At 37.9% G+C, this 21,448-nt stretch overlaps 1 protein-coding gene across 1 annotated transcript in view; it reads left to right on the top strand.

Moving 5' to 3' along the window:
* The window catches only part of LOC114884486 (N-acetyllactosaminide alpha-1,3-galactosyltransferase-like 1), a 32,123-nt gene extending 18,632 nt beyond the window's left edge, over window positions 1–13,491 (top strand). The window contains 4 exon segments of the mRNA XM_029203475.1: window positions 5,006–5,053; window positions 12,221–12,361; window positions 12,806–13,198; window positions 13,200–13,491. Coding sequence (XP_029059308.1) covers window positions 5,006–5,053; window positions 12,221–12,361; window positions 12,806–13,198; window positions 13,200–13,491 — 874 coding nt within the window.
* Window positions 13,492–21,448: the final 7,957 nt, after the last annotated feature.

Below are 21,448 nucleotides of genomic sequence, written 5' to 3'. Positions count from 1 at the left end.
TACACAAACAGGGTGGAAATTTGATAAAGGAATACAAAAAGAATATCACAGACACTTTGCACCTAATCTAAAATGGATCCCTCCTAAAGGGCCCACCCTGAGGGAGATTTTTGCATCACTTCAAACAGAATAGGTGGTTCTCCTGACTCAAGTCTGCCTTCTTCCTAAGGCTGAGCATTCTGGAATCAGACACTTGGATTGATGGCCAAGCTTCCACAAATTAGTCTGTTATTAGAAGGTGGCAAGAAGGTTGTTTTCTACTTCCCCCCAAAATTTTTATCCTCTTTTTTTCTAGGAGGGAATGAATACCAAATGGAGAAAGCTGTTATTGATGGCATTTGCTTTATCCTTGATGTGATGAAGCATCATTTTCGGTAAATACAAAAGACTGATGAGTTATCTTTAATGATTGGCAGAGTTGATCTAAAATGCTAAGTGTTGCCCCAAAATATTAATAAATATTCCCTAAATTAATCAGAAATTAATTCCCCTTTGGGGAACAAATCGAATCATAAATATATTAATTCTTTCATTTTTCAACATTCAACAAATATTTATTGAGCACCTTCTTGGTGCCCTATTCTAAGTGCTGGGAAAACAGGAATAACACAAAGTGACTGCTCTTATGAAGCTTTACATTCTAGGTGGAGAAGATGGACAATATGCAAAGAAATATTCAATATAATGTCAGGAGCATTGTATTTTATGTAATAATACTATGAAGAAAGAAATTAGACAAGATAAGAGGATATAGAGCGTTGGGGGCTATTTCAGATACATTTTAAACTACATCAAAGTTCCATCTAATAGGAATAAGATTCAAAGTAACCTGCTACAGAAACACAACTATACTGGGAAACAAATTTTTTAACCTGCTAAAATTCTCTCATAGAAAAACTCAAAGTCTTCCCACCTCCATGCCTTCCTTTTTTATCTTTTTAAAATAAGCAATGCAATGCTACTGCTGCTATTTGAAAGTCAGCTATTTGTGGGAGCTAATGTCTTTTAAAATTAACCCTATTGCTTTGGTATCATGTTCTCCATGTTATTTGCCCTCCTGACGTGTTGCGCCTTAATAGAAAGGACTTGTGGTCACTTGTAACAGTATCAATATCATCTTTTTGAAGATAATGTGCTATCTTAGTCGAAAAAGAAATAATAGATCGTAAGCTCATTGCAGGCCTGGATTCCAGAACTGGAATGTCACATCAGAACTAGATGCCACGTAGTCCAGAACAGGAGTATTGTGCCCGGCACATAGTAGTTTTGTAGTAATTATCTGGCTAACAAGTGAGTGAATGAATGGATCTGAATTCTAGATTTTTTTGTTATTCAATTGCAATAGGCATTTGTTCAAATTTAACACTAAAATGCCTTTTTTTCTTGTATCTAAAGAATAAAGAAGAACCTAGAGGAGATCAATCTCTGCTGGTAAGAATCTTTGTTCTGTAAGTACTTTACAAACTGTATTGAGGGCAAACTGGCTGGAGTCAGGTAGATTCTAATGGCAATGGCAGTCAGAAAGAACAGAAAACTAGACTGAATTTCCTAGAGGCAACCACTGACAAATTTCTTGGGTTATCAGTTCAGACACAAAGTGACTGCTCACTTTGAGTTTATACGGACATCTCCCAATTTTGCTCACTTGACATACTCATTTGCTTATACCAGACAAGTTTTTGACATTTTCTATAGTTTAAGTATCTCTGTCCAGGTTGATATTTTTCTTTAGATTGATAGCCTTCCTTAGTCAACCATGTTTTCTACCACTGACCATTGTGTAGAACCCAAGAATTAGTGAAACCAACCTTAAAAAAAACTTTTTTTTAAGTTCTCCATTTGTCATTGTACATATATATATATATATATATATATATATATATATATATTTTTTTTTTTTTTTTTTTTTTTTTTCCGTACGCGGGACTCTCACTGTTGTGGCCTCTCCTGTTGCGGAGCACAGGCTCCGGACGCGCAGGCTCAGCGGCCATGGCTCACGGGCCTAGCCGCTCCGCGGCATGTGGGATCTTCCCGGACCGGGGCACAAACCCATCAGCAGGCTCTCAACCACTGCGCCACCAGGGAAGCCCTGTCATTGTATATTTTTAATAAAGTTGGGTGATTTGGATTTTGAAAGAGCACAAATATTGAGCAATCCTATAATGAAATGTCTTTGGCTAAAAACATCTATGAAATGTCAAAAAGGATACACTTTTAAAGGTTTTACGTTTAATATTTGATTTTGAAATAATTATAGATTCACAGGAAGTTGCAAAGGTAGTACAAAGAAGTCACATGTACCTTTCACCAAATTTCCCTCAGTGTTACATCTTTCATAATGGTAATCTAATAACAGGAAATCAATGTTGGGACAATGTATGTGTATAATTATTTGACATTTTATCACACGTGTAGATTCCTGTAACCACCACAGCAATCAAGATACAAAACTATTCCATCACCATAAAGATCTCCTCTGAGCTACCATTTGTAGACCCACCCAGTTCCTCTCCCTGACTCTCCCTAAACCCTAGGACCACTAATCTATTTTTATCTCTATAATTTTGTCTCTTTGAGAATGTTTTATGAATGGAATCATATAGTATATGACCTATTGAGATGAGACTTTTTCACTCAGCATAATGCCTTGAGATTCAGCCAGGTTGTTTTTTATATTAGTAGGTCATTCCTTTTTCATGCTGTGTAGTATTCCACGAAGGGATGTACCAAAGTTTGTTTAAGCATTCACCTATTGAGGGACATTTTGATTGATAGTTCTTACTGCACGTGAAAAATACTGTTCTACTTCCTTTTGGGTCCAGGGTTTCGGAGAAGAAATCCACTTTCATTCAAATTATTTTCCCCTTATAGGTGAATCATTTCTGACTGCTTTTAAGATTTTTTCATCTTCAGTTTTCAGAAATTTGACTATTATGTGCCTTGGCATGTATTTCTTTAGGTTTATCCTGTTTGGGATTCACTCAGCTTCTTGAATCTGTATGTTTGTTTCCTTTGCCAAATGTTAGAAAGTGTTCATCCATTTAAAAAATAATTTTCAGCCCCACCTCTTTCTTCCCTCTGGGACTCCAATTAAATGAATATTATTTTTTTTGTTATAGTCTCACTTGTCTCTGAGATGCTGTTCTTTTTTTTTTTTTTTTCATTTTTTTTCTCTCTGTTGTTCAGGTTGAGTGATTTCTATTATTCTGTCTTCAAGTTCACTGACTCTTTCCTCCATCCTCTTCATTCTACTGTTAAGCCTATCCATTGAGTTTTTATTTCAGGAATTGTATTTTTAAGTTCTAAAATTTATTTGGTTTTTTATATCTTCTATATCTTTGATTTTCTGTATCTTTGACTTTCAAATTCTTTGCTGTGACTTTCAACTTCTTTGCTGTGACTTTCTATTTCTTCATGTTTCAAGTATTTGTAATTGCCCACTGAGGGCTTTTTTTACAATGGCTGCTCTACAATCCTTGTCAGATAAAACTAATATCTGTGTTATCAAGGCATCTGCATATTGTCCTTTCTCACTCAAGTTGAGGTCTTCCTGATTCTTGGAATGATGAGTGATTAGTTATTGAAACCTGGATATTTTGGGTATTATGAGACTCTGGATCTTATTTAAATCTTGCGTTTTCACAGGCATCCTCTGATACTGCTCCAGCTGGAAAATGGGTTGGCACCTCCCTATTACTGTCAGTTGAGAGGCGAAATTTCAGGTTCTCAACTCTGCCTCTATTGGAACTTAGTGGGGAGGGGCTCCTTGTTACTAATGAGGGGGGATGAGAGTTTAGGCTCCCCACATGGTCTCCACTGACACTGACCACAGAGAGATGGCCACAGATGCTGAGCAGTGGTGAAGGTTCTAACCCCCACTGACCTCCTCCAACTCCACACCAGTGAGGAGGGTCGGGGGAGCCTCATTACAGGCTGGTGAGGGTGGAAGTTTCAGTTCTCCACTTGGTCTTTGCTGGAGGCATGGATATGGGGTCACAGTTTTTCTGTGGTATTGGGCTGGAGTAGAGTGAGTAGTGCCTAAAAGTTTTCTGCCTTGCTAGGCTGCCCTTTTCCTAGTCCTTTAGTTGTAAAGAGCAGGTTTTTCTCAGGGTTCTTTTTGTGTCTATATCCATTGGCATTTCATCTGGGATACATGTGGCAGAAAACCCAAGGAACTCACTGCCATGTCAATCCATGAGTTCTGAGGTGCCTACCTGAACTGGCTTCTTTGCTTTCAGAGTGTTCTTTTGTTTGCTCTCTATATAATGTCCAGGGATTGTAGCTATATTTAGGGGTAGGAATAGGAAAAATTAGGACTATTCCATTTTTCTGGAAGCACAAGTCGCTTAAAAGTTATTCTTATTTTACAAAAATCCTCAGTGTATGAAAGGGAAGTTCTCTCATAACCTTGTCAATTATGTAATTAACTTAAAAGTACAACAAAACCTTAGGTGCATCCTATCTTTAAGTGGAAATCAAAGGTGAACATCTGGACCCCTACTCCAACCCCTTTATTTCAATATATAAGAGTATTTATCACATAATAAGCTACTAATGTTTGATAAATTAAATCTGTATTTTCTATGAATATACATTATTTTCTGGCTCTGTTAATTTTTAAAATATATCACCCCCCCGCAAAAGAAACCATACTGTCCCTTGCCTTCCTGCCCTTGATCATAACCTCTTCACCCTAACGTAGCCCTTATTGTTCCAGACTCAGTTTCTATTTCTTCTCCAAGTGGTTTCCCTTAACCCCAAATTTAGGTTGGATGCCCCATTTATATGCTCTGTTTTCCCTATTAGCACTTATCACTCTGTACTGTAATTATCTATTTAATATCATCTTTCCTGCTCATCTATCAGCTTCCTGAGGACAGGAGACTATCTAAATGTTCATAGTTATAGAACCAGCACCAAACAGTGCCTGTCATATTATAGGGGTGCAACATATATTTGTTGAATGAGCAGATTACTCTTAACATGATTTTCATTTTGTACCCAGGGATCAAGAAGCAGGAGAACCTCAGCTCTCAGACTGGTTTAATCCCAAGTAAGAACCAAAAATTCTGCTCATGAAGTAATAATAATAATAATATAACTCTATTTGAATGGGGAAGTTTTTTTTTCATCATCAAATTTTAGCTAACCTGGGAGGTTTCCAGGACTTGGAATTTTTACTTTTAAGGCTTTTATACACAATCCTAGGACCTATTTATCAAGAATTAGGCAATTAAGGGTCATAATGAGAAAGATGTTTTCTGGTTTAACATTCCTGGTTTTATTAGGAGAAAGAAAAAACCTCTTTAGTAACAGCCTGAAAAATGCCATTAATGACTCCTCTTGATTTTGGCATTAACATTCGGGGGAGAATTTCATTCTTTATAATGGCTGTATACCATAATTTAAGTATTAGCCATTCACTGTTGGTTTTGTATTGTTTGCAGTTTGGGGGCTATTGTAAGTAATATTTCAACAAATAGCCTTACACATATGTTTTGTAAACTGCTGTGTGAATTTATCTGTAATATAAATTCCCATTATGGCATCATTGGTTTAAGAGGTTGTGAACATTTTAAATATTGCTTCAGGCTGCTAAATTGCCCTTTAACAATTATACTATTTATTTTCTAATCTACAGAGGATAAATGTTAATAATTTTTATTTTATATATCTACATTTTATTCTAGTAGTATCAAACATTTTATTACTTGAAAAACTTAGTTGAAATATCTCAATTCAATCTGTATTTCTGTAATTATTATTGAATTTGAGCATCCTCTATGTTTACTATTTATTTGTATTTCATCTTATCGGAATTCTTTTTTATATTTATATTTTTAATGGACTGCCGGTGCAGAGAATTAGAGGAATAATAATCCTTGCTTCATGACTTACTCTCATCATTAGTTCATGCAAAATCCACTTATTTTATTTATTTGTGTGCTTTCTTGCTTATTTTTAATGAAGCAAAAATTACAACCTTCTATAACGTCAACGTCTAGCTTTGTGTCCTTTTCAATACCCCCACTCTGTTTCCTTGCCCTAGTCCCTGAAATAACCACAGTCCTGAATCCTGGTTCATCATCCCCTTGCTTTCTTTTTTATTTTTATTTATTTATTTATTATTTTTTTAAACATCTGTATTGGAGTATAATTGCTCTACAATGATGTGTTAATTTCTGCTTTATAACAAAGTAAATCAGCTATACATATACATACATCCCCGTATCTCCTCCCTCTTGCGTCTCCCTCCCTCCCACCCTCCCTATCCCACCCCTCTACGTGGTCACAAAGCACCGAGCTGATCTCCCTGTGTTCTGCGGCTGCTTCCCACTAGCTATCTATTTTACATTTTTTTTTAACATCTTTATTGGGGTATAATTGCTTTACAATGGTGTGTTAGTTTCTGCTTTCTAACAAAGTGAATCAGTTATACATATGTTCCCATATCTCTTCCCTCTTGCGTCTCCCTCCCTCCCACCCTCCCTATCCCACCCCTCCAGGCGGTCACAAAGCACCGAGCCGATATCCCTGCGCATTTGGTAGCGTATATATGTCCATGCCACTCTCTCACTTTGTCCCAGCTTACCCTTCCCCCTCCCCGTGTCCTCAAGTCCATTCTCTAGTAGGTCTGCATCTTTATTCCCATCCTGCCTCTAGGTTCTTCATGACCATTTTTTTTTTTTTTAGATTCCATATATGTTAGCATACGGTATTTTTTAAAGTATAAACTTATATCCTCCATGTGTATTCTGGAAAAGTCTAGTTTAAAATTTTAGTTGTTTATATCAGTAACTTTATAAAGAGGATATCATGATGTATGTAATCTTCAGGGATTTATTTTTTCCCTTAATGTTAGATTGCTAAAATTCATCTCCAAATTGCGTATCACTGACATTCATTTTGATGGCTGCATAATTGACTGTGGAAATATACCACAGTTTGTTCATCTACTGCTTCATTAAAGGGCACTTGAACTGTTTCTAGGTTTTTGCTGCTACTAACATTAAGAACTAATGCTCTTTTAAGATGCCTTTCCAGAGAGTTCAAAGAGTTTAAAAGGTGAAAAAAAATTATAGATAAAATAGCTGCCCAACATCTTCAACATTTGTCTTCCTCATTCCACTCCAATCGTACTGGCTTCCTTGATATTCCTCAGATACACCAAGCATGCTCTCACCTTAGGGCCTTTGCACCTTCTGTTTTCCTGCATGAACCATGCATCTTCTGTATAGTCAAATGGCTCATTCTCTCACTTCCATCAAGACTCCACACAAATGTTATTTTATCAGTGAAGCCTTCTCCAACCACCCATAAAAAATGGCCCCTCCCATTCCCTTTTTCCCTCACCCAGTTTTACTTTTCTCCATTGCATTCATCAACATCTGGTATACTACTTATTTGCTTGTTTATTCATTTATTATCTGCCTCTCCCAACAGAAAGTGCCTAGAAAAGAATCCTAGACATAGCAGAGGCTCAATATTTGTGGATTAAATAAATACATGAAGCCTTTTGACTAATCGAAATGTCAGCATTTTCATAACATACCATTACATAATAGTGGTAGAAGGCATTCTTTCATTAGAGGGCTTGTGCTTTACTATTAAGCATCATGGATTTTAGTTTAAAATGAAATGACCAGGAATTCCCTGGCAGTCAGTGGTTAAGACTCAGCACTTTCACTGCCATGGGCCGGGGTTCAATCCCTGGTCGGAGAACTAAGATCCGACAAGCCATGCAGTGCAGCCAAAAAAAAAAAAAAAAAACTTAAAAAAAAAAAGTAATTGATTAACATCTATTAAAAATGAACATACATAAAAGGAATCCTACTTCTAGGACTAGCTGATAAATATAACAGCAACAGTACACAAAGACATAAGATTAAGAAAGTTTATTGTATCATTTTTCATAGTGAGAAAAATTTCAAAAATAAAATGAATACCTATTCGTGAGGAAGTGGCTAAACTCCACACTGTGGAATATTATGCAGCCATTTTAAAAAATGAATAAGAGGGCTTCCCTGGTGGCGCAGTCGTTGAGAGTCCGCCTGCCGATGCAGGAGACACGGGTTCGTGCCCCGGTCCGGGAAGATCCCACATGCCGCAGAGCGGCTGGGCCCGTGAGCCATGGCCGCTGAGCCTGCGCGTCCGAAGCCTGTGCTCCGCAACGGGAGAGGCCGCAACAGTGAGAGGCCCGTGTACCGCAAAAAAAAAAGAATTAGTCCAGATAACCTGGAAGGATTTTCACAAGGTTGTATTGAGTAAGAAAAACAAGATGCATAAAGGTGTGCATTATTTCATTATTGTAAAACAAACAAGATTTTAAAAGCCTGGATACATATATCTATGTATATGTGTATATTATACACATATTATCTATAGAATTAAGTGAATAGGGAGGGAAAAAGAAAAGAACACAAACTAGGCTGCTAATATGGTGATCCAGCCAGGAGATGGAGAAATTGTATACTGATAGAGCAGGAGTAGAGGTGGAAATTCTCTAGTACTATTCTATCATGATTCTATCCATTCATAGTAAATTTATTTCCAATATATCACTTCTGATTCTTACTCCTTTTAGACTTATACTCAGTTTCCTAGAACTAGATATAGGTCAATATAGCCTTGACTTATAGAAAGGGTCCCCACCTTCTCTCTCCAGATACACTTTTTGAACAAATTATTCCCTCCCATATTATTATCATGATTCACATCTCATCAAATTTTAGTGACACATTCTAGCATCAAAATCATTTTAATACCTATTCTCTCTTTTCTAAGAATGTAAATATCTTAGGCCATATATATTATTTCCCTCCCTCATCACTGTGCTTCTTTCTATGTCACACCTATGATAGTCTATAGTACCATGAGACCAGAATTTTATCTGTGTATCTTCTTTCTGGAAATTTTCGTTGTAAACAATATACTTCATGAGCAGGTCACTTTGTGTCCTGCTGAATACTCAGGCCTCATGAGGTGTTGTCTAAGCTTCTCAGATACTGAATATATCACGGTATGAAAGAAGCAACTCAAGTGACATGAAGAAACTTTAATGAAGAGATTGTTAGCAGAGATTTGGGACCCAGCAAAGGAAATGGAGGCACACAGGGGCTTGCAAGAGCAGGAAGCTGTGACCACCCTAAGCCTAAAGGGACAAGGGAAGGAATGATGCTCCTGGAGACCAGGGATTCCCGAAACCATGAAAGAGTCAACCAATAGAAGTTGCAGCTGTATATGGATACAGCCACTGTCAAGATCTCAACAAAGCTGGAAGAAAGAGAGGAGAATAGGTAACCTCTCTTCCTGCCTGCTGATCTTGTGTTGGGGCCTCCCATTAGAAGAACCAGTTGGAAGCCACAGAGCAGGGGACTGGATGACCAGTCTGCTTCCAGGACATAACACCAGGCAGAGAAGGTCTAAGAATAAATAAGGAGAAGGTAAATAACTAGCACAATCCCCCCTTTTGCCTCTTAGCATCAATTCTCAACCTTCACTTAGATGAAGAAGCTCATGTTCCCCAAACAGGAGAAACACAGTCCCATCAGCTACAAGGTGTTGTCAAGAGATGAGGTAATGGCAATTCAGCCATATTCCCACCTGGAACCTAAAATGTAACAGCCATCTCCAGTGGTCTTCTTATAAAGTGGCAGAGAAAGGGGAAAAATATAATTAACATAATAAATCATGGCTACAATCCCACCTCTCTAACTGTTCAGGATGTTGGTAATCTATGGTATCCTTATCCTCTGCCAACCCCCGGGTCAGCCAGAGTTCTTATCTGTTAGGGTGACCCAAACCTCCATGCCTGAAGATTCTGAGTCCTTTAGTGGTACCAACTTATTGAGATGCCACAATTTCCTATTGACAATTATTACTAGAAATGGGAGTACTATTGGGCACCCCAGAGAATCTCTTGGGTTCTATATGCAGCCCTCCTTGCCATCATTGTGTAACTACATCTTAATATCCTCTCGGTGATGAAGATCAGCCACCCCAGCCAGTGAAGTAATGCCATTTTCTGCCTCTTAGCTAAGCATCATGAAGAACCCCAAGTGACCTGCTATCAGGTTCATAGAACCATGACTTATTTCCTAGAGGAAGAACCCCTCCCTTGGGATCTAGGAGATCTAAACTCACTGAACCCAAGGTTACAACAATGGCAAGTAAACATTCTGTAAGTGAGTTATTAGATGCAATCATGAGCTGGAACATCTCCACACCCACCTTGCTTTTTGGACCGTATTTTAGCTTTGGAAGGAATGGTATCTCATATCGCTCATTGATTCAAAACATGAATGGTATACAATAGGATAGTACCTCAAACTTTCAGGGAATTATCTCCAAACTGTCACTGAAATTGAGACTTTCCCTGGCCATTCCACTTTCTACTAGGCCAGCTGCCTCTAGAGAGTGAGGCACATAGTCAGACAAGAGAACTTCATGGAATTGAGCCAAATGTCATTTCACCCTGAGATGTATACCTTAGGCGGAGGCAATGTTATGTGTGATATAATGGCAATGAATAAGGTATCTGCAAGTCAACAAAGCTGACAGATTTGTAGGCTGGGAAAGCAAATCCCTATCCTGAACATGAAACATTTCCTGAGGGAAAGCTGCTGTCCCTTTCATCGTGGAGTCTAATATAATCAAGCAGCCATCAGTTGGCTGCTGGTCCCTGAAAAATGGTGTCATATAGTGGGCTCAGAGTTGGCCCCTGCTGTTGGCAGGTTGGGCACTCATCACTGGGAGATATCCATGTCATTGAGCTCATCATCATCTCCACCGGAGTCCAAGTACCTGGCGCCTCTTTGTATACAGACACTAAGCCCACCACAAGGGAGGCTAAGCAAGGCATCTTGCTAACATCCAGAGGGTAGATCATCTTGTCGACCTGACTACTGAAAGCCACCTTTGCAGAGGATATCCTCTGGTCAGATTTACCTCCCAGGCGAAGAGTTTCATACCTAGAGTATAAATCTAATGACTCTTAAGTCTCTGCTCTTACTGCTTCCTCTTCTGTTTTATCAAACAATTTCTAAACACAGGTTCTTAATTGCTTTCTGCTTTCAGAGACTCTTTTTCTTTCATTCTGGCAGCAAATCTTTAATCAGATCTAATGAGGAAAGAGAGATAATCTTCAAACCCTTTCATTGTCTTAAATAGATATTGATTTGCATCTGTAGCATGCCTAATTACTAAGTATCATCACTGTGACAAGGATACATCTGGCCAGTTTTAAGGTAGAGTTTGAGACTTACAGTCAAATAGAAGTGCATGACTATTAATTCTAAGAACAGAGAGGGTTTAAAAATAAATGTATAAAAAAATAAATGTATAAGCTAAAACAGTAAAAGGGTCACTTTAGAAGAATTTGTTATATTATTATTAATATACTATTAAGTGTTGCCAAATCCTACACTTGTCTGGGTCTGGATTTGTGATTAAAACCTGCGATCATTAATAGCAAAATGGCTTCTCACTTTGTATTCAATTCCTTCCAAAATGAAGGTCTTGATCGACTTTAATAGTTTAACGCCCTGCCTCCAGCCAAACTATTTATTATTACGAATACTGCTACTTCTGCTGTCATTTTGTTATTATTAGAAGCAAATCTAATGTCATTCTTCCTTTATGGACTAATCACGTTTTCTTCCAGGTTGTAGTGATGGGCCTAAAGCATTAAGGAGAAGGTGAAAAGAGAATACTCTGGATCTTCTAGGAAAAGAGGAGGGAGAAAGAGGAAAAGAAGAAGCTGCGGGGAGGGAGAAAGGAAGATATAAGGAGACAGTGGTGCTGCCTGCTTTAGGCAACAATCAGAGAAATGTTCAGACACCAGGCTATTTCAGTTTAAGCTCCAGTCAGAGCTCAAATAAAAAATCCTTGGGCTCAAAAGGCAGTATGTCATAATGACTAAAGTATAGATTCTGAAGCCCACTGGCTGATCTTGAACCCTGACTCTGCCATTTATTAGCTGTGTGATAGTAAGCAATTTACTCAACCAATCTGTGACCTAAATTTCCTCATATGAAAAACGGGGATAATAATAGTACTTACAGGACATTGCAAGGATTAAATGAGTAATGGAAGGCACTTAATCACCATGCCAGGCACATAGTAAGTATTTGATAATCATTAGCTATTATCACTTAGACAACAACTTTTCCTGTCATAATAAAGTGGTAGCTGCTTAACTTGTTTCTTGTCTGTTCAACAGAAAACGTCCTGATGTAATAACAACAACTGACTGGCTTGCTCCAGTCATATGAGACGGAACTTACAGTAGACAGGTCCTGGAAAAATATTACAAAAGGCTGGACATTACCATAGGCTTGGCTGTAATATGTGCTCCCAGAAAGTAGGTGCTACTAATAGTCATCCTTTTATTTATTTTGGAAAAATGTGGATGAGTACCCATAGACTTTCTACATTCAAAGAGCTATTCATATTTAACTCTAACCATTATATCTGGCTGACTATATAATTATTTTTAGTGATTATTTTCTTCAGCTGTGTCTGAGTCCTTAAACTATTTGGGAATCTTTTCATTAGTATCCAGTTAGCTTTCGCAACAAACTCTATGGCTCTTCTCAGGCTCCCAAGCTCACACTACATTCTCTTTCACTAACCAATACCATTAAGTTCTAGACCCAACTGCTCTACTCTTACATGTTGATAGTTCTTAAGCAACAATGACACGTGTCAGACATCATGTTTAAATGACAGGTAATCTCCTGATGATTTTTAGCAAAACAAGTCTTTTCCGTTGTGTATTAGTTTGTTTGTTTTTCATGTTCCACAGGTCTTCTGCTCGGAACTTGCAAGAGTTCATCCAATCTGCTAATAAGTACCTTTTGGTTGGCTACAATGTTATCTTTTACATCTTGCTGGATAGCTTCTCCAAGCTGCCTCCCATAGTGTTAGGTCCCCTTCGAACATTTAAAGTATTTTTGGTGATCAAAGAGAATATATGGAAAAAAAAAGATAATATATGGGAAGACTTACATTTCATATACATGAAGAACTTACTTGACTACATCATAACACACATCCAGCATGAAGTCAACTTTCTCTTCATTATGACTGCAAACCAGATCTTCAAGGATGACTTTGGAGTGGAAACCCTGGGAAAATCTGTAGCTCAACTTAGTGCATGGTGGTATTTTAAAAATGGTAAAACTTTCCCCTATGAGAGAACGTAAATCTGCAGCTTTCATCCCTTTTGAAGAGGGAGATTTCTATTACCATAGTGCAATTTTTGGTGACACAGTCCAGGAGGTTTTAAACCTCCTTAAAGTATATCAGAAAGGAGCTATTCAAGACACTGAAAATAGACTTACCAGCACATATGAACATCACCTAAACAAATATATTTTTATTAAGAAACCCACTAAATTATTATCACCAGAATACAATTGGGATCCAAGTTTTAGAACTCCTCCACAAATTAAATCTGTTAAGATACCATGGCAGTCAAAAAGTGTTTGATGGTATTATTATTAGATTTATGGATTAACAAGTTCACTACAATAATTCCTCAAATATAAAACTCATTAAAGTTTTCAGTGTTTTAGAAACTTACAAAAATATGCAATCTTCCTAAAGAAATTGTTTTTCTCCTTCCAATTTTGAAATATCTAAATCTACCTATGCTGGATTAAGAATAAATGGTTATTAATTTAATGTTAATGCACAGTGATGTTATTATATATAAAATATAGATATATATTATAAATAATGTAAAAATGCTTTTGAAGGCATAAAATGAATGTTTCATGAAGAAACACATCCAGACTGTAGTTCAAAAAATAATAATAGATGGATAGATAAATAGGTACATAGGTAGACAGAGAGACAGATAGACAGATAGATATACACACAAATAATCAAAGGGATATGTGTAAGGGAAAAATATTCATCAACTCACTCATCAAATATTTACTCAGTTTTTTTAGTGTTGGGATATATATTGCTTGTGATTAATCTCCACAATTAGTATTCATTCTATCTAGTGCCTGATTGAATTTAAGTGAACTAAAGACATTCTATGAAATACGTATCTTACTTTTATTGTTACAAAGATATTGAGTTCATTTTCTTTTTAATGCTACAAGAATTTTATTTTAAAAAATTAGATATCTACTGAATTCCACGGTAAGTATATGAGATGCAGTCAGGGATAGAAAAAATGTTTCAAAAATATATCATGTGCCCTCAAGCAGCCTACAGTCTAGCAAGGGAGATAAAACTAATCATAAATATCTCTTTTACGAGTTTAAAAGTGCCAAAAGCTCATAAGGAAGACACGGCTAAAACGCATGTGGTTCAGGAAAGGGAGCAATCATCTTCATAAGAACCTTTATGTAGTCACATCCACTATGTTTCCGTAAACTAGTGAGGTATTACAGCATAGTTACAAGAGCTAGAGGTTCTAAAGTCAAAATAGGTTATTATTTTAATCCTCTTTTTTGGGAGAAAAACTGAGTCTTAGTAAGTAGTCTATAAAAGATAAGGATTATTGGCTATTGAAAACACTAAAATTAAGGAATATTGATGATGACTGTGGCAGGAAGACCTTATGATGGTCCCCGATGATCCCCATACCCTGGTATTCATGTCCTTGTGTAGTCCCCCCCACCTGTCCAGCTGCATTGTGAGCTGAATGTAGTGACTTCCTTCCAATCTATAGAATATAACAAAGATGTTGGGATGTCCCTTTCATGATTAGGTTACATATGATTGTGATTTCCATCTTACTAGCAGACTCTCTTTCTTGCTGTCTTTGATGAAGCAAGTTGAAATGTTGGAGAGGCCCTCATAGCAAGGAACTGAGGGCAGTCATCAGCCAACAGCTAGAAAGGAACTGAGGCCTTCAGTCCAACAACCCTCAAGGAACTGAATTCTGCCAACAACCATGTAAGTGAGTTTAGAAGCAGATCTTTCCCCAGTTGAGTCTTCACATGAGACCTTATCTCCAGCCAACACCTTGATTGCAGCCTTGTGAGAGACCCAGAAGTAGAAGGTCCAGCTAAACCATGCCCAGATTGTTGTTTTTTTTTAAAATAGATTAATTTATTTATTTATTGGCTGCGTTGCGTCTTCCGTGGCTGTGCACGGGCTTTCTCTAGTTGCCGAGGGCTTCTCATTGCGGTGGCTTCTCTTGTTGCAGAGCACAGGCTCCAGGCACGCAGGCTCAGTAGTGGCACACGGGCTTAGTTGCTCCACGGCATGTGGGATCTTCCTGAACCAGGGCTGGAACCCGTGTCCCCTGCATTGGCAGGCGGATGCTTAACCACTGCGCCACCAGGGAAGTCCCATGCCCAGATTCTTGAACCACAGAAACTGTGAGATAATAAAGATGTGCTGCTTTAAGACATTAAGTTTTGGGGTAATTTGTTACACAGCAATAGATAACTAATACAGATACCATACCTGAAAGTGGTGTGATGCCATGAAAAATACTAAAATTGTGGGAGCGGTTTTGGAACTGGGCAGTAGATGGAACCTGGAAAGATTTTCCAGCTCATGATAGAGTGAGCCTAAATTTTTTTGAATGGACTGTTAGTAGAAATCTGAACTTTGAGGGTGCTGTCGGTGAGAGCTCAAAAGGAAGTGAGGAAGATATTATTGGAAAGTGTAGGAAGGGGGATCTTTGTTATGTAGTGACAGAAAGCATGACAACATTGCCCCCTTCAGATATGTGGAAAACGGAACATGTACCTAATGAGCTTGGTTTTGTAGATAAGGAGATTTCTAAGCTTCCTTCTTGCTGTTTATAATAAAATGTTAGGAAATGAACTATAAAATAAAATAGCCTACTTTCTTTGCAACTTCTGGTCCTACACAAGATGACAAAGACGCACTTTCCCTTTTACTTCCCTCAAAATAAAATAAAATCCTGGAAATAATTACAGACAACCATAAAAGGACTCGGAAAAGTGGAAAGAGGAAGCAGGCTGGCTAGGGACCTTAGGACTTGAGGAACAACATGATGGTGAGTCCCTGAGATTTCTTTTTGTCTCCCATATATCCCAGACTGGGCACTGAAGAAGGCCCACAACTCAAACCACCAAAAGGTGTAGATTTTTAAAAGTTCTAGGAAAAGCCAGCTCTCTCTGGCTGAAGACCCAGAAAAGAGGCAGCACAGCTGAGACCTGGTGGGGAACCCCATCTTCACTCTGTACCTGGCTGGCCTGCTCTGCCTGCACCAGCAGCACCTGCAAGAGTAGGCAGCTGACTCTACCAGAAGTATCAATAGGCCCAGTGTCTCCTGGCCCTCCACTCAGCAGCAGAGGGAGACCTATATCCAAAATCTCCTGGCCTCCATTCAGTGGCAAAGGACTCCCAGCACTACCACCAGAGGCAGAAGGAGGCCCAGGCAGATGTTTCCCTCCCTCAGTGGCACTGGCACAGATGGAATAAGAAGCCTGTTGGCACAAGGTAAGATAGAGAGAAGCTAGAGAGAAGAAGATAGAGACAGAAGATAAAGAGAAGTTCCTGGGAAACTCTGTCCCCCACAGACTCAGCTTCCTCCATCCACCACCTAGCAGCATTGGGGACCCCAGAAAAGCGCCTTCCACACCCCTGAGGCAACACCATCAGTGATTAGGCAGGCATTGGGTGGTAGCCTTGAGAACAGGCTCAGGGAAACATTCACTACCCCATGGCCCAGCATCTCCCATGCTCCCCCTAGCAGGATCTGCCTGGGAAACCACACTCGGCCCCTGCAGGCAGCATCTGCAGGATCAAACAGGAGCCCCGGTGGTGCCAGGGGAAAGAAGCGGACCAGAAAATCGCTGTATAGGCTCTGAAACCTATATTGTCACAGCTGAAAAAAGTAAGCAAGGGACTATGCACTAAACATAAACAGGGTGACTGCCTGCTGAAAGAAAAGACTTAAATAGGATTCAGGGTCTCATAACTTAATTCTCAAAATGTTCAGATACAAAAAATCACTCGTCATACCAAGAACCAGAAAAGTCACAACCTGAATGAGAAAAGGCAATCAACTGATATCAATATAGAGATAACCAAATGTTAGAATTATCTGACAAGGATTTTAGAGCAGCTATCATAAAAAATGCTTCAGGGGCAAGGGATAATTTGGAAGATTGGTATTGACATATATACATTACTATATATAAAATAGATAACTCATAAGAACCTACTATATAGCACAGGGAACTCTACTCAATACTCTGTAATGACCTATATAGGAAAAGAATCTAAAAAAGAGTGGATATATGTATATGTATAACTGATTCACTTTGCTGTACAGCAGAAACTAACACAACATTGTAAATCAACTATACTCCAATAAAAAATTAATTTAAATAAATAAATAAAAATCCAACTCTTGATTTTGCTGAAAAAAAAAAAAGCTTTAACAAGCAATTCCAACTTATCTCAAAACATGAAAAAATAGAAAACTTCAGCAGAAACATTTCTATCGGTAGAAGGACACATACCATATCCTATCATTTATATATTACTTTATAAAATGCAATGTAACACTACATACTATTTAGGGATATACACATATAGGTAAAAATATAAGGATACAAATTGCAAGAATGATCAGCAAATTTGTGATTGTGGTTACCTTTGTGATAGGAAGGAAATGCAATTAGAAAGGGATACACGGTATGTTTCATCTAGATGTGAAATGTTTTGTTTCTTAAGCTTCATTGTTGGTACATGTTCATCATAATAGTCTTTACATTTCTATGTCTGAAATATTTCATAATAAAAATGACTATTGAAAAACTCTACTAAGTGATGTCTATCTCTTATCGTTTGAAACTTTTCACTTAGTACCTTAAACAAAGCATTAGAGCTTAATGTGGTTAATTTTTGCTTTAACTTTTTTTTTTTTTTTTTTGCGGTACGCGGGACTCTCACTGTTGTTGCCTCTCCCGTTGCGGAGCACAGGCTCCGGACGCGCAGGCTCAGCGGCCATGGCTCACGCGCCCAGCCGCTCCGCGGCATGTGGGATCCTCCCGGACCGGGGCACGAACCCGTGTTCCCTGCACTGGCAGGTGGACTCTCAACCACTGCGCCACCAGGGAAGCCCTGCTTTACCTTTTAAAGTTTTTAAATAAAAATATTAAAGAAGAAATAGAAAATTAGAATATCTTAAAGAAACTGAGTCAGAGGGGAAAAAATCTTTTCACAAAAATAACTCTAGGCCATTTACAAAAATTAACTCAAAATTGATCAAAAATCTAAATGTGTGCTCCCACGTCTTGGCTATTGTAAATAGTGCTGCTATGAACTTTGGGGTGCATGTATCTTTTCGAACTAGAGTTTTCTCCCTATATATGCCCAGGAGTAGGATTGCAGAATCATATGGTAACTCTATTTTTAGTTTTTTAAGGAACCTCCATACAGTTCTCCATAGTGGCTGCAGTAATTTACATTCCCATCAACAGTGTAGGAGGGTTCCTTTTTCTCCACATCCTCTCCAGCATTTATTATTTGTAGATTTTTTAATGATGGCCATTCTGACTGGTATAAGTTGATAACTCATTGTAGTTTTGGTTTGCATTTCTCTAATAATTAGCGATATTGAGCATCTTTTCATGTGCCTGTTGCCCATCTGTATGTCTTCTTTGGAGAAACGTCTATTTAGGTCTTCTGCCCTTTTTTTGATTGGGTTGTTTGGTTTCTTTTTATATTAAGCTGTACGAGCTGTTTGTATATTTTGGAAATTAATCCCTTGTTTGTAGCATCATTTGTAAAAATTTTCTCCCAGTCTTTAGGTTGTTTTTTCATCGTTTATGGTTTCCTTTGCTGTGCAAAAACTTTTAAGTTTAACTAGGTCCCATTTGTTTATTTTTATTTCCATTACTCTAGGAGATGGAACCAAAAATATATTGCTGCAATTTGTGTCAAAGAGTATTCTGCCTATGTTTTCCTCTAGGAGTTTTATAGTATCCAGTCTTACTTTAGGTCTTTAATCCATTTTGAGTTTATTTTTGTATATGGTGTTAGAGAATCATCTAATTTCATTCTTTTATATGTAGCTGTCAAGTTTTCCCAGCACCACTTATTGAAGAGACTGTCTTTTCTCCATTGTATATTCTTGCCGCCTTTGTCATAGATTAATTGACCGTAAGTGTGTGGTTTTATTTCTGTGCTTTCTATCCTTTTCCATTGATCGCTATGTCTGGTTTTGTGCCAGTACCATACACACTGGCACAAAACCAGTTTCGATAACTGTAGCTTTGTACTATAGCCTGAAGTCAGGGAGTGTGATTCCTGAGCTCCGTTCTTCTTTCTCAAGATTGTTTTAGCTATTTGGAGTGTTTTGTGTTTCCATACAAATTGCGAAATTTTTTGTTCTAGTTCTGTGAAAAATGCCAGTGGTAGTTTGATAGGGATTGCATTGAATCTATAGATTGCTTTGGGTAGTAGAGTCATTTTCACAATGTTGATTCTTCCAATCCAAGAACATGGTATATCTCTCCATCTATTTGTATCATCTTTAATTTCTTTCATCAGCATCTTATAGTTTTCAGAATACAGGTCTTTTGTCTCCTTAGATAGGTTTATTCCTAGGCATTTTATTCTTTTTGATGTGATGGTAAACAGGATTGTTTCCTTAAATCCCGTTTCTGATTTCTCTTTCTGTTAGTGTCTATAAATGCAACAGATTTCTGTATATTAATTTTGTATCCAGAAACTCTACCACATTCATCGATGAGCTCTCGTAGTTTTCTGGTAGTGTCTCTAGGATTTTCTATGTATGGTATCATGTCATTTGCAAACAGTGACCATCTTACGTCTTCTTTTCCAACTTGGATTCCTTTTATTTCTTTTTCTTCTCTGATTACTGTGGCCAAGACTTCCAAAACTATGTTGAATAAAAGTGGTGAGAGTGGACACCCTTGCCTTGTTCCTGATCTTAGAGGAAATGCTTTAGCTTTTCACCATTGAGTATGATGTTAGCCCTGAGTTTGTCATATATGGCCTCTATTATGTTGAGATATGTTCCCTCTATGCCTACTTCCTAAAGAGTTTTTATCATAAATGGATGTTGAATTGTATCAAAAGCTTTTCCTGCATCGATTGAGATGATCGCATGGTTTTTATTCTTCAATTTGTTAATGTGGTGTATCAAATTGACTGATTGGCGGATATTGAAAAATCCTTGCATCCCTGGGATAAATCCCACTTGATCATAGTGTATGATCCTTTTAATGTATTGTTGCATTCAGTTTACTAGTATTTTGTTAAGGATTTCTGCATCTACGTTCATCATTTCATTGGCATGCAATTTCTTTTTCTGTGATACTTTGTCTGGTTTTGGTATCAGGGTGATGATGACCTCATAGAATGAATTCAAAAGTGTTCCTTCCTCTGCAATTTTTTGGAATAGTTTCAGAAGGTTAGGTGTTAACTATTCTCTAAATGTTAGTAGAATTCACCTGTGAAGCCATCTGGTCCTGGACTTTTGCTTATTGGGAGTTTTTAAATTACTGATTCAATTTCAGTACTGGTAATTGGTCTGTTCATATTTTCTATTGCTTCCTGGTTCAGTCTTGGGAGATTATACCATTCTAAGAATTTTATCATTTCTTCTAGGTTGTCTATTTTATTGGCATATAGTTGCTTGTAGTAGTCTCTTATGATCCTTTGTATTTCTGTGCCGTCAGCTGTAAATTCTTCTTTTTCATATCTGATTTTATTGATTTGGACCCTCTATCCTTTTTTCTTTTTCTTTTTTAAAAAAATAAATTTATTTATTTATTATTTTTTTTTGGCTGCATTAGGTCTTTGTTGCTGTGCGTGGCTTTCTCTAGTCGCGGCACGAGCGGGGTCTACTCTTCACTGTGGTGCGCAGGCTTCTCATTGTAGTGGCTTCTCTTGTTGTGGAGCTTGGGCTCTAGGCACGTGGGCTTCAGTAGTTGTGGCTCGCAGGCTCTAGAGCGCAGGCTCAGTAGTAGTGGCACATGGGCTTAGCTGCTCCGCGACATGTGGGATTGTCCTGGACCAGGGCTCAAACCCGTGTTCCCTGCATTGGCAGGTAGATTCTTAACCACTGTGCCACCAGGGAAGCCCTATCCTTTTTTCTTGATGAATCTGGTTAAAAGTTTATCAATCTTGTCTATCTTTTCAAAGAACCAGCTTTTAGTTTCATTGATCTTTTCTATTGCTTTTTAGTCTCTATTTATTTCTGCTCTGATCTTTATGATTTCTTTCCTTCTACTAAATTTGGGGTTTGTTTGTTCTTTCTCTAGTGGCTTTAGGCATAAGGTTAGGTTGCTTATTTGAGAGTTTTCTTGTTTCCTGAGGTAAACTTGTATCGCTATAAACTTCCCTCTTAGAACTCCTTTTGCTGCATCCCATAGGTTTTGGATCATCGTGTTTTCATTTTCAATTGTCTCTAGGTATTTTTTTATTTACTCTTTGATTTCCTCAGTGATCCATTGGTTGTTTAGTA

Source organism: Monodon monoceros, unplaced genomic scaffold, assembly GCF_005190385.1.
Source record: "Monodon monoceros isolate NGI ecotype Baffin Bay Population unplaced genomic scaffold, NGI_Narwhal_1 Super_Scaffold_5, whole genome shotgun sequence".
NCBI lineage: Eukaryota > Metazoa > Chordata > Mammalia > Artiodactyla > Monodontidae > Monodon > Monodon monoceros.
The sequence above is the reverse complement of the archived record's forward strand: the minus strand, read 5'-3'. Positions and strand labels throughout refer to the sequence as shown.